General features: G+C 43.1%; 2 protein-coding genes across 4 annotated transcripts in view; one reads left to right on the top strand and one right to left on the bottom strand.

Annotated features, from left to right (window-relative positions):
- Nucleotides 1–8,692, top strand: part of LOC148341477 (uncharacterized) — a 100,321-nt gene extending 91,629 nt beyond the window's left edge. The window contains exon 6 of one of the 2 annotated variants that reach the window (XM_088289057.1): nt 8,554–8,692. In XM_088289057.1, coding sequence (XP_088145183.1) covers nt 8,554–8,628 — 75 coding nt within the window. In that variant the 3' untranslated portion in view covers nt 8,629–8,692. The remainder of the gene's footprint in view (nt 1–8,553) is intronic. The other variant, XM_088289059.1, reaches the window with a different exon arrangement.
- Nucleotides 24–13,064, bottom strand: part of tafa5a (TAFA chemokine like family member 5a) — an 88,209-nt gene continuing 75,168 nt past the window's right edge. For both annotated transcript variants that reach the window (XM_088289055.1, XM_088289056.1), the window contains exons 3-5: nt 12,511–12,638; nt 5,367–5,546; nt 24–1,341 (exon numbers count right to left, since the gene is read on the bottom strand). In XM_088289055.1, coding sequence (XP_088145181.1) covers nt 5,538–5,546; nt 12,511–12,638 — 137 coding nt within the window. In that variant the 3' untranslated portion in view covers nt 24–1,341; nt 5,367–5,537. The remainder of the gene's footprint in view (nt 1,342–5,366; nt 5,547–12,510; nt 12,639–13,064) is intronic.

Here is a 13,064-nt window from a genome sequence, read left to right as displayed (position 1 = left end):
ACCCAAACAGACGAGTTCATTCATTTACCCTGCGGGACTCCATTTTTTTTATTATTTTTTTTTTTTTTCCATTGTATTTAATTTATTCGTAAAATATTTCATGATTTAAAAAAAAAAAAAGTGCTGTATATCAATGTAATATCTCTCTCTGGTTGGATCTCCTCGTTCCGCTTGCCCGCGTGCGTCAGAGAGGCCCGGTGGTTGCGCCGACCAACACAAGCGCGGGGAATAAATTAAGAGATCAAAAGCCATCGAGAGGAAACGGGGTCAGTATTCCACACGGTGTACAATACAATATCATAACAAATTAGCGGTCGTCAATGGCTTCCACTGACTACTATACACTTACAATGTTAAGTCGGCGGCAGGGTCGGTCCTCGGGATTTTGTTTGTTTTTTTTTTTCCTGGAAATGAGCATGAAAAGAAAGCGGCTAGTGCGGTTGTGAACGGAAAAACCCAAGACTACGAGCGCCGGCGGTCATGAGAACAACAGCATTTGTTCACATCCTAATCGTCATGGTGACCACACGTCCAATAAGCTTCTCTACAAAGGTACAACATATAAAAACTGTTAAATATATAATTTTCGGGCCTTTCAAAATACATTTAATGACATTTCTTCACGCCGTCTTTTCATTCGTTTTTTTTTTTTTTGTTTTTTTTTTGCTGTCCCGACCGTCGCATCTGTTTTATTTTTTTTATTTTTTTGTTCTTGATACACAGTTATAAGGATGTAGTACCTATATCTCCAGTTTCCAAAGTACAGTGTTGGGCTCAGTCGGTGGAAAGAAAAGTCAGGAAATGGTCAAAAGTACTCCTTTGCCAGTCAACGCGAGTTGGGTCCGCAGCGAGGGTCCACCGTGTCAGTCCTTCTTGGCATTTCTTCTTTTGCTCTTTGGTCTATAAAAATATGGGAGGTCTGCTCCGGCAGAAGGCCTATTCACAGCGGAGAGCACTCGCTCCTCCAAAGGATCCCAGCGCCCTGCTGATGTTCTAGAAAGGTGAAGAAACGCGGGGAATTCTCGCCTTCAAAGCAATTCCGAGAACTTCCGATGGGGCGCCGATCGCCCGTGACATTTCGTAGGAGTCCGACCCTCCACGGCGACGGGCAAAAGCTGCTAATTGGACGGAGCAGGCTGAAGTGGAGAGCAGGCGACCATGTTGACCCAACGACACGCACCCGGGGTGGGAGAAGTCCGAATGCCTGTGGAGTTGCTCGCGAGGAACAGTGTTTTACTTCGAGTCATTTAGCCAATGTCCTGGGGGGACCGGGGGTGGGGGGGGGGCAGGCGGGTGTTCCTGCAAACACTCCTTTCCAGTGGTCTGGTGGTGTTACGAGACCTGCCATGACGGATGAAGAACAGAGCAAACAAGAGATTGTGTTAGCACGGTCATGCGTCGTCTGGAGTGTCTTGACTTTTTCGGCAAAATACTTAAATGGACCTCGCTTGCAATATGATGCAAAAAGGACTTCACCGTTTGATATGGTGGACTACAGTTTTATGTTGGGTCCAGAGTGATTTTGATCATATTTGTGGCAGGCAAAATGTTCTTGCCCTGAGTCCCGCTCTGTTTCACTGTTGTATGGTGTTCCGCAGGGTTCAATTTCGGGGCCCCTGCTGTTTTCATTGTATTTGCAAGCTCTGAGATTCATTTGAGGAAATCTTGCCATTTTCTTTTTTACCACGATGCGGCTGACAGTCAGAAAACCGAATATATTCTCTTGAAGGCCACCTTTGTCCTTCAAGGCATGTTTGGTCGCATCTTAAATTTGCTCCCCTTGGCAAGCCAAATGAGATCATTTCTTAAAATCCAGTCGTGCTCTTCCACCGTCATCTATCTTGATCTCGGAACCGATTACCTGTTTGTGTTCATTTAGTTTTTATCGTGTGTGATGACTGCACACAAAAGCCTGGAGGCGCCTTTGTGTGATTAAACAAAATCCCAAAACTGCAAACAGGATTTGTTCACTCGAAGGCTATTTCCTTTTCCAACTCGTATTCGATCTCAACCAAGTGCACACGAAGAAAGTGACTCTCGCTGAGAAAACAATTAATCTTACGGCCAAAAAAAGACAAATCTGGAAGCGCCGGCAAACCATCTGGCTGCTTGCACGTCGCCACGCAGCCAGAATGATTGTGTCGTTGTCCAAGATTTTGGCAATGCCACTGCGGCTCGAATGTAATAATAATGAGCTTGACTGGAACATGCCACGCACGAATCAGGTGTTGGAGGCCGAGCAGGCACGGAATAATAATCGTCAACAAGGAGCTGAACAAATTGGTGGCAGTGACTGTATTAAATCCGATAGAGCAGGAAAATGGCTGCGTCTATTTTTTTTTTTGTAACTTTCAAATGATATTGAACTTTTTTGGAAAGCATTTTGAGTTTATACTATCAACTTGTTTACTCCCATTGACGGATAAATACGTCAAAAATCCATTTTATCTACTCGGCTGGTGTAGGTAATTCGAAACATTTTTAGCTGTGTCCCTATCTCCCCTTGAGTCGCAGGGGACGACTGCAGCCGATACTCGCGGCCCAATTGGGAACTCCTACAACAGCAGTCGAGGAAGCGGGACTGAAATGGAATGCAAATGGCCAGCAACCGAATGGTCTTGTTTTTCGTAAACTACCTCATAGTTGGACAACGCGGTCGACCGTGGTCGTTTTCTTCTATTCCCACAATGCCCCTCTTTCGTTGTGGCAAACAGCCTCCCATAAATCTCCCTCACACACAAATCTCATCTCGGGGAAGTGCAAGTCTCCTATTAAAAGAGGAACCAATGTCAGATGAATATCAGATGAATTTGCCCTATGAATAAAATTCCCAAGCCCTAGGTGATTATTACCTTGGGTTTATCAGGAAACTGCCATATTACTCTATTTGATATCTTATGAGAGCCAACGACGAGATTCCATTCGGCGAGACGAGGGAGGGAAGGCGAGAGTCCGGCTTTAAAGTGACTGACAAACTTTAATCCATCACCGACGCAGCGGAACGTAAATAATCCACGTGTGTTTATGTCTAATTTGTGCACACTGGCTCCCGGGCTTTTCACTCGATAGATATCGATATTCATCCAACATTGCATTCCATGCACATCGCGACGTGCGCTACGTCTTCCTGTCTCGAGGCGCATCACTGTAGCAAAGGATACAGTACATTTGTGCGGCCGTTCTAGACGCGCTTTACTTGTGCACTGAAGTGAAGGTGAACAGACGCGCACATCTGTTGGCGCTAAACACAACTCTATTCATAATGTATATGCAGTCGCTCTCCAGCTGGGATGGAAAGCAAATTTGCGGCAACATATGGCCGCGGCTTGACATTTCCTCTGCGTGTGTACTCTGGACGACTCGCTTGGAAATGTCAGCGCACACGGACCCGCGCTAAACGTGTTAACGGACGCATGAAAGAAAGTGCATCCTCTTGGTCACCACCAACGCTGAGATAAGTTAGTAGGTTCAAAACTTTAGGGATATTTAAAAAAAAAAATAAAATAAAAATCTGACACCCACTGCGTATAGTATTTATAGGTGACAATAAAAAGGCGGTTTGTCAACTTTTTGGACCATTTTTTTGTATGATATATATATATATATATATATATATATATATATATATATACGTATATATATATATATATATATATATACGTATATATATATATATATATATATACGTATATATATATATATACGTATATATATATATATATATATATACGTATATATATATACGTATATATATATATATATATACGTATATATATATACGTATATATATATATATATATATATACGTATATATATATACGTATATATATATATATACGTATATATATATATATATATACGTATATATATATGTATATATATATATATATGTATATATATTAGGGCTGGTAAAATTAAACCGTCAACTCTGGAGATTAATTAATCAAAATTTTTTTTAACTCAGTTAAATATTTGATTGACCTAAAAAAATAATTAGCATATTTTCTGAATATTGTCCCATATTTGCCTGTACATATTTAGCATATCTTTTCAGAACCAAACACCCTGCTCAAGTTAACACTGGGCCTTGCAAATTAACACTGCTGGAGTGTTGGTGCTTGTGGGCTGTGTTGAGAAAAAAAGAAAAGGCCTTTGAATTTAATATAGTTCATATTTGGTGATTTCTGCATAAATTCTGAGGTATTATTCAAGTAAATGTCTGTAACCAGCTTCACAAAAAACTGGAGTTGAAAAAATTTGATTATTCACAATTAATCATGGATTTAAAAAAAAAATTAATTAGTTAAAAATGTAATCACTTGATAGCACTGATATATATATATATATATATATATTTATTTATTTTTTTGTGATTGTATTTGCATTTCACTGATTGCTCATTTGTCGTTGTAGCAGTCCCGTTCTTGTCGCATCTCCCTGCCACAAAAGCCTGCCCGATGAATATTCATCAGCGGGTTCGCGACGAGCCACAGGTTAATAAGCGGTGGGAAATGGCTCGTTACACGCCTGAAGCAGCAAAAATGTTCACACACGTATGTACGCCGTACGCGCGGGCCTCCAGACGCTCGAGTGCAGCTCGCTGCCGATTTATGTTGCGATCAAGCCCCCACTTTTTTTTTTTTTTTTGGTATATTTCCTCAGAACATCAAACATCAATCTTTGCTATCTGCTCAATACAATATGATTAGAAAGCTCGTTCTCGAGAGGCAACATTACATCAGATCCACGATGGCGTACCGCAGGATTCTGACCTCGGGGAGCGAGTGCACTAATTCGTCTCTGAAACAAAGAACTTGTCTTGTAGCAGAGGTTATGTTATTAGCTTTCTTTATGGGGCGCACTCTTCTAATTGCATTTTGCTCTTCCTTAACTGGTGGTAAACAGATCTTCTCCATGACGTGCTGCGCAAGTATACAAGCATGGATTCCTTCAATGTCTATTTTTAGCTGCAAATCTACCAAGGGACTCACTGCCGAGATGGGGAAGAAACAGCGCCATCAGATTTTCTCTTAAAAGCAAATCGTATAACTGTCAGGAATATTAACTAATAGACGAGGGGTGCCCCGCCCCCCTCCCCTTATTTTGCCGCCTCGTTTTATTCCGAGTCACAGACGCCATCGGAGCGAGGGCTGGCGCGGCTTCACTTCAGGCATTGCCAAGCGAGAGCGGCAACAAGCTGCAAACGCAGATGGAGCCGTCTTGTATCGTAGCGCGCGTGGATTTTCGGTAGCTTAACGCACATGTGTGTGTGTGGGTGGGGGGGGGGGGGGCTGAATGAAAAAAATTAATAAATAAATGAAGCAAAATAAGGATCTTAACAAATATATATATTTTTTTTTTGGTACCTTTCTGCCTCCACGAGGACCACGGTGGGGGCGGGGGGGCGTCCAGGGATCTTGCGATAGTGGTGGAAAAGTGGCGGTGGTGGAGGGGGAGGGGGTGTTGTTAGGCTGCCTGTCAAGGGGGTCGTCAAAGCTCTCCTTAGTGCAACAATGTGGAGGGAGCGTCTTGTCGCGTCATAGAGCCTGCAGGAGACAAAAAAAAAAAAGCTTGCTTGTTCGTCTAATGAAATACACGGCAGATGTGTGGGAGTCAAATTGTTGATAAAATAAAAAAAATAAGAAAAAGAATATAATGTAATCAGCACAGTCTGGTTGTTTTTCTTCGGCGGTGTCGTCGTATTATTAGCCGGGCTTATCAAAGTGTCACATTTAAGCGCCTTCAAAAGTGTTGCAAACTGAAAAATGGTTACGCCGGTGATTGTGCTCGGGGAAAAAAAAAGCCGAGAGCGAGGGAATTCTAGTAACTCAAAAGAGACCAGGACATTTATTTGTTTTACGTTCCCTTACGCCGCGTGTGTTTGGACTCAAACGTCATCTTTTGTTTCTCTCGACTGTTTGGGGAGTCAGGTCACATGATTCACGAATGTTAACTCGTTCGCTACCATTGACGGATATAGACGTACTTTCATTTTACCTGTGCTGGCAGTCAATGAGTTAAGACAAAGGAAAACTTCCGACATACTCGACTTTGCCTCTTGAAGCTTGACGTAGACTGGACTTGAATCTATCAAACTCTGGCCCGCGGGCCAAATTTGGTCCACAGATTAATTATACATGGCCCGCGAGGCTATACCAAATGACGACCATTTTACATTCTGTACGATAATAGTAGCATTCAAAATAAAATAATAGTAAATAATAATAAATAATAAAATAAATAATAAAAGTCATTTGAAAAAATAAATATGTTGCATTAATAAAACCACTTATAATAAAAAAAATTCAATAAAAGAAAAAAAAAAGAAAAAGTTAGCATTTGTATTGTTTTCCAAAACATTAAATGCTGGCCCGCGGCTTTCTTAAATTTTTTAAATAAATAAATAATTGGAAAAAAAACAAACTTTTTGACTGGCGGGCCACAATGGGCTCTAAAATTTGACCGAGGGGCCGGACCAGGAGCAGATGGATGCAGTGTTTTGGTAACCTCACTTCACCGGATAAAATAAAACATTTTTTTCAAGTTCGGCGGGCCGTATTAAAACGTTCAACGGGCCGCATGTGGCCCCCAGGCCGCAGTTTGCCCACACCTGTAATAGACCAACATATTCTCACTACCGATACGTAGCCCGGGTCGTCAAATTTGCTGTTTTGCTATTAATGACTGAATGGCGAATCAAATTCTCGTCAGCTCACATTTTTCTTTTTCATATTAAGTACACCCTCTCCGCTTTGTCCTCTTTAATTACATTTTGTGACACAAGGAGAACACAAAACAAAAAAAAAAAGCTATAAGCGCAACAACGAACATAATGGCCTTGTGTTCATTTGCCGCCGTCTGCCACTCGGAGTGTCAAGACAGCTGCTTGCAGCTCAAGCGCGAGCCATCAATCACTTCCTACTTTATGAAATCAATTATCGTTTTTTTTTTTTGCCAAATCGAAATGACTCAAACTCGTCATTATTGGCAATTTGGGTTGGAAACACGAGTTGTTTCACCGGCCAGGGGAGACTTGGCGCATCAATCCAAAGAACATGAGGAGACAGCACTTTTTTTTTTTTTTTTTTTTAATATTCTTGGTGCATCTCCCTCTTGCCCCTCGCTAACACTCTAATGTCTTCCCCAAGCCCCTCCCCCTCCCAAAATGGAGAGTGAGGTATGCTGACTTGGCTCCGTGGAAAAGCCAGCGCCAACTAGAAATGAACGCTTAGCAGCAAGGGGCTCTTCGTCTTCCCGTCTCGCTTGCCTGTCTGGGTCGGCCAAGCAGCTGTCTTCTTAGCGGTTATTCTGTTCCGCTGTGCCCGGAATGCCCACCGGGATCAATTACAGAAGCTGGTACCGACCCAGAACCTGTGCTGAAGGGGAGCGTGGGGAGATCCCATCAGGATGGTCTTCAACTGGTTCCACCGAGACTCCAAGATGCAGATGATGGAGAAAAGGGGCGAGCGAGGCCGCTCGGGTTGGTGCGATTGCATAAATAGGATATCGTGGTGTGAAAGCAACCTTTTTTTTTTTTTTTCTTTTTTTTTAAGGGTACTCAGATCGAATCATGGATTTTCTCCCGGTAACATTCTAGCCCTGCATTCGCGACACCGTGAATGCTGCCGTTGTTGTTATTAAGTTGTTATTACACTCAGGAGGTGCTCACAGTTTAAATAACGCTTTGTAGCTAATGCTTTGTCGAAAAAAAAAAAATCAAAATAATAAACTGTTGTGAAGTTTGTTCATGACAATTGCATTGTGTCGGTCCGAACCTAAATGGGCCAATTCGTTTGCATACCGCACCGCCGGCGCCGGCGACACCCTGATGTCGCTTCACTTGCACGACTCACAAAACGACAGCCCAATACTTAATAATCATTTTTTTTTTTTTTTTTGCCAATTGTTTGTCTTATCAGACTGTCACAAAAACCCCGCCGGATCACCTGCGGTGATTTTGCTTTTTTTTTTTTTTCTCCTCTAATGGTGCGATCACTCTGCCTCCATCTCGCCGAGCAACCCCATGCAGCCGGAAAAGAGAAAGAGAGAGAGACAAAAACACGAGAGAGACTTGAGAGCGAGCGAGAGGACGCTTGTTGTGTCTGAAATGGTGGAGGGCACCATGCCGCTTACTTCCCATCGTTTAGTACCAGAGAGGATGGACAGGAAGCCAACGCCCGTATTTATTTATTTTATTATTTTTTTTTAAGAACTGAGTTGTCTACTGTGTGTGTGAATCGGTTATTAACCTCCAAGATGGACAAAACAAAATAAATTTTGTCAGCGATCCTTTGAAAAATGATCCCCAAACTGATGCAGTGCCCCCTAGCGGTGCTCCATGGTTAGTTCAGGCATTAAACTCGAGTCACCTCAAGTTAATTCACGAATTGAGTTGATTTGCTTGACATTTGACAACTTGAGGTTGCTCACGGGAGGAACTCGGGCGGCAATTCGTGTTGCAATATTTCTCGGGTTTAGTCTGCGTTCCATTTTCCACGTGAGACTCAATTTCCTGATTTTTACTCACGTGGCCTCTTTTGCTCTCTTCTGCAGAATAAACCCGATGAAGCACTATTAAGCATCGTCTGCCATCCGACGGCGAACTTACAGGCGATCATGAAAAACTAAAGTGAGGGTCCGGTCATGTGACTCGCGCCGCCCCTTTCCCCAAACACAGTTCAGAACGCATCCGGTAAGTCACATTTTCCCTTGAAATTTAAAAAAAAAAAAAAATTTTGTGTGTGTGTGGGGGGGGGGGGGTTGTTTGATCATCAATGCACAAAAGAGGTCAGCCATGTCATTCGTCCGCCACAATCAAGACAAAGAGAGAAGAAAGTCCAAATAGTTTGGCCGAGGCACGCAAAAGCGCTTGCTGACATTTGTCCAAAATAGCTCGGTCTGAGTCAGATTGACTCGGCTTGCTCATCCGCCCCACAGGGATGAGCCTGCTTGTCTGCATTGATGTTTTCACACAAACACCTGACGGACAGGTCGGACATGCTCAGTGGACTGTGCACGGGCCGCAGTCGCCCTCTGGCAACATCCACGTATAGCGCCAGTGTGGGTTTATACTCGGACGAGCCTCGGGGCGGGGGGGGGGATTTGTTCAAAGTAAACGGAGTAAACTGTTTTGCTTTTGCATGTTGTTGAAGCGAGAAAACATGGTGGTGTATTTTTTTTTTTATTTAAAAATTTTTTTTCTGAAAAGTCAAACTTTGATGCCGTTCGATTTGTTGCTTTGGGACGCATATGTTGCGTTCCTTTCGTCCATTTTCCGCATGAGTCAAGTAGCGCTTTGGGTCGCAGGGTACCGCGGCCTGGAACTTGTCAATTACACAAATCATTTTTACGGATCGCCGTTGTTGAGTCACTCCCATTCACTGCCGTCATCCTTCATTTGCTAAACTCGGCACAACAATCAGACCTCGGGAAGCTGAGGATTGGGACGGGACCCTAAATTAGCAACATGGCGTGTTGAGCACCGCTTTTGGATTTTTAATGAGCGGTACAATCTTTATTGATGGTACATAACATTTAGTGTTAAAGCGTCACACGCTGACGAATATGTCGGTTTTTCACGATGGGGCAGTGATGGGCGTGGCTTTGGTCGGAGAATTGAGGTTCGAAAGGCTACGTTCAGTTTTAAAACGATGTGGTCCCCTTTTAAAAATTCAAAACGTAAATAGTGAGCCCTCATTTATTTACAGAACGTTTAGATCAGCTATGAGCAAACTGCGGCCCGGGGGCCACATGCGGCCCATTAACGGTTTTAATCCGGCCCGCCCAACTTGGAAAAATGAAATGAATAAAACTTAATGTTTTATTATCCCTGTACTTCCTCGTGTCCCCACTAGGAGGAGCACTCGAGATTGATTGACTTTGTTGGGGGTGGAGCCTCTTACTCGACGTTCCCACTTGACTTTCTGTAAAGATGAGCGGCGCTAAGAAAATTAAAGTGGACGGAGAATGTCGAGTGTTCAATAAGGAATGGACAACTAAATATTTGCTGTGATATGCCAAGAATTATTTTTAATATTTAAAAATTAAAACATGTATTTTCTGTATATACTATATGTATTTTTTATAATAATTTTATGAATATTTTTTTTAGAAAATGTAATAATAATAATAAAATTTGTCAAATTTTAGAACCCACAAATCAAAAATTTTGCCCGCTCCTGGTTTAGATCATTCAAGGAAAAAATACAAGCTGACCACATTTGGGATTTTGAGTGTGTGATTATCTGGATGGTCCCCGCCGATTGGCTGGTGAGGAAAATACCAATCCGAGGCCTTCTTTGCGTGGGGTTAATCATCAACCTCAAAATCAGACACCCGCTCGACTTTCCTCAACGCCGCATTACCCCGTCGCGTCTCCGACACGGATTCATATTTTGAAAGGAATTTTAAACAGTGACCCATGACTGCTTGCTGCCGACGACTTAAAAAAAATAAATAAATAAAATAAATCCCTGACTGTGAAAGCTGCTTAAACATGCACGCCGAACGGGACAGACGAGTGCGTGCGCGCGTCCGTCCGGCCGTTTGACGAGCTGTCGGCGGGTCTTAAAGTCAGGAAGAAGCTGTCATCTCGAACCGATGACTGACGTCCTCGAGCGGGATATGAAAGGTACGAGCAAGGCGGCAAAGTGGCCATTCGCGTTTGTGTAGTATCCGCACGCATTTGCATGCCAGCTAACGTCTGCTCTTATAGCTGTCAAATCTAATAAATGGACGCAGATATATGTTGCTTATGAGCGCACGTGCGGGCTATCTCCGCCTGCCCCGGATAACAAACGACGTTGTAGGTGAAACATAGAGGGGGCCGTCACCCCGCTGGACCGCGAGCAGGTATATCCGGATGCGTGTCAACGGCTCATGGCAGGAGCTAACTGATGTGTGCGTTCGTCTTTCAGCAAAACAAGTGAGTCAGCTGATGACTAAATTATGACAGATTGCTTTAACGATGCCCCGGCCGGCCTCAGCCTTCGCCGATTGACATTCACAGATAAGGCAGCCGGGGTCGGGCGCGTGTGCCATGTTGGGCATGAGATTTTTACGTCGCTTGTACAAGAAGAAACGACAAAAGTGGGAATAACCAACACAAGCAATTTAGCTTCGATGAAATGCCTCCGCCATTAACGTTAAAAAGAATCTTTTTTATATTACATGGTTCCAACGTGTGCTGAAGCAGGCTAAAAAAAAAGTGCGGCAGTGTGTCGGCCATGTTGGCATGGGCAAATTTCTCATTCTGACGCGGAGGTCATGTTCGAATGAAGAGTCCCTTCAAATGTTGGGAACGGAGACGTTAGCTTAGCATCCACCGTAGACGCGCAGCTAGCATGTCGTATCGGCCTATTTTTGTCCGTGGATTTTTATTTATTTATTTATTTTTTTTTGCTGGAGTGAGCCTGTATTTTGTACAGTGCTCAAAATTTTATCAGAATTGAATTGCAGCGTAAAAAAAAAAATTAAGCGCTAACGCAGTAACTCATAATTATTTTGTGCAGTTAGGTCATTTTCAGACGATGGAAAAAAGAAAAGCGGTAAATAAGTTCAAGTCTTGATTTTTTTTTTTTTTTTTTTCAAACACTTTACCTTCCCCTAATTCAGGCGTGGGCAAACTACGGCCCGGGGGCCACATGCGGCCCGATAAATGTTTTAATCCGGCCCGCCGAACTTGAAAAAAAAAAAATGAAATTAATAAACCGTGTTAATATTTTATTTTCTAAATACTGTGTTTTTTTAAAGACATAAATATTGTTGTTCACTTCCAATTAAATTTTTTTTTTTTCTCCGGTGAGGTGAGGTGACCAAAACACTCCATCCATCTGCTCCTGGTCCCTCTGTCAAATTTTAGAACCCATTGTGGCCGACCAATCAAAAAGTTTGCTCACCCTTGGCCCCGTTAACTCGTGCTTCTGCGGTGACATAGTTACTCAAAGTTTGAAAAAGACAAAATAGTAAGAGCTGTGTCTGTTTGAATTCCACATTTTCCATATAATGACTGATAAAAAAAAAATAAATAAATAAAACGCATCCCCGCTGCGCACATCCAGCGCCCGCCCCATTCCGTTCTTGTCATTATTCCAAAAGGCGACCCGGCGTCGACACACAAAACAATCATTGTTCAATCAGAATCATTTCAGCCACAGCAGGTAGCCGCATGATTTCAGCGCCGCGAGAAAATTACATGTGCTGTCCGCATGGCACCAAATGAGACCGAGATGAAGATAATTGGAGTATTTAGTGAGCGTGGCAACGCGGCGGCAAACCAAATGGCCTCAAACTGTGACAAAAAAAAAATAAAATAAAATAACTTTAATTGTTGTTGGTCATCGTTTGCAATTATTGGCATTTTTTTTTGAGGACGCATAAAACTGTCAAAGAGGCGACAATGTGAACCACAATCATTGCTGAGCATTAAAACATTCGCTTGCGTGTTTGAACAAAATCGGACACATTTCTTATAATGCCAACTCAAAGACGGGTCTGCCTGACCGAACTCACCGTGGTCGTCTTGACTCGGCCGCCGGGCTGCGTACAAGTCCAGCCGGATTTATTGACTAACAGACCGCAGCACTCGTCCTCCAAACACGGCACCATCTCGCACCACTGCTTTTTCCGAACAATGGCGGCTGTTGAGAAAATGGAGACAACGATTAGAACGGTCAGTTGTCGTCCAAGTCATAGGAAACGATGCAATTTTCAGAACATGAGCTGCCCTCCAAACTGTGACAACATCAGCGCGGCGTTCGTTACCATTGACGGAAATACACGTCATTACGTCGTTACACGTTAAATAGAAAAAGGCGAGGACAAAGGCATCGCTTCTCAATAAACACGTCCGCGTGTAATTATTGCACGACTCAAACGGAGACCGGGAAGGAATTGAAAGTGAAATGGGGGGTGTCTTGAAGGGAGATCTGCTTTCTCTCATAATTCCCCCCGCCCCCCCGCAGAGAAACTGAAGCAATAGCTGATTGACTGCGTTGGTGCTGAAAAAAAAAAAATGAAAAAAACCTCAAGTGTGATGAGTGATTCAGTGTGGCTCACTGACACGG

This window comes from Idiotropiscis lumnitzeri, chromosome 2 (genome assembly GCF_059441095.1).
Source record: "Idiotropiscis lumnitzeri isolate Australia: NSW breed Sydney's pygmy pipehorse chromosome 2, RoL_Ilum_1.0, whole genome shotgun sequence".
Classification (NCBI taxonomy): Eukaryota; Metazoa; Chordata; class Actinopteri; order Syngnathiformes; family Syngnathidae; genus Idiotropiscis; species Idiotropiscis lumnitzeri.
Note: the sequence above shows the minus strand (reverse complement) of the source record. Positions and strands in the feature narration are given on the sequence as shown.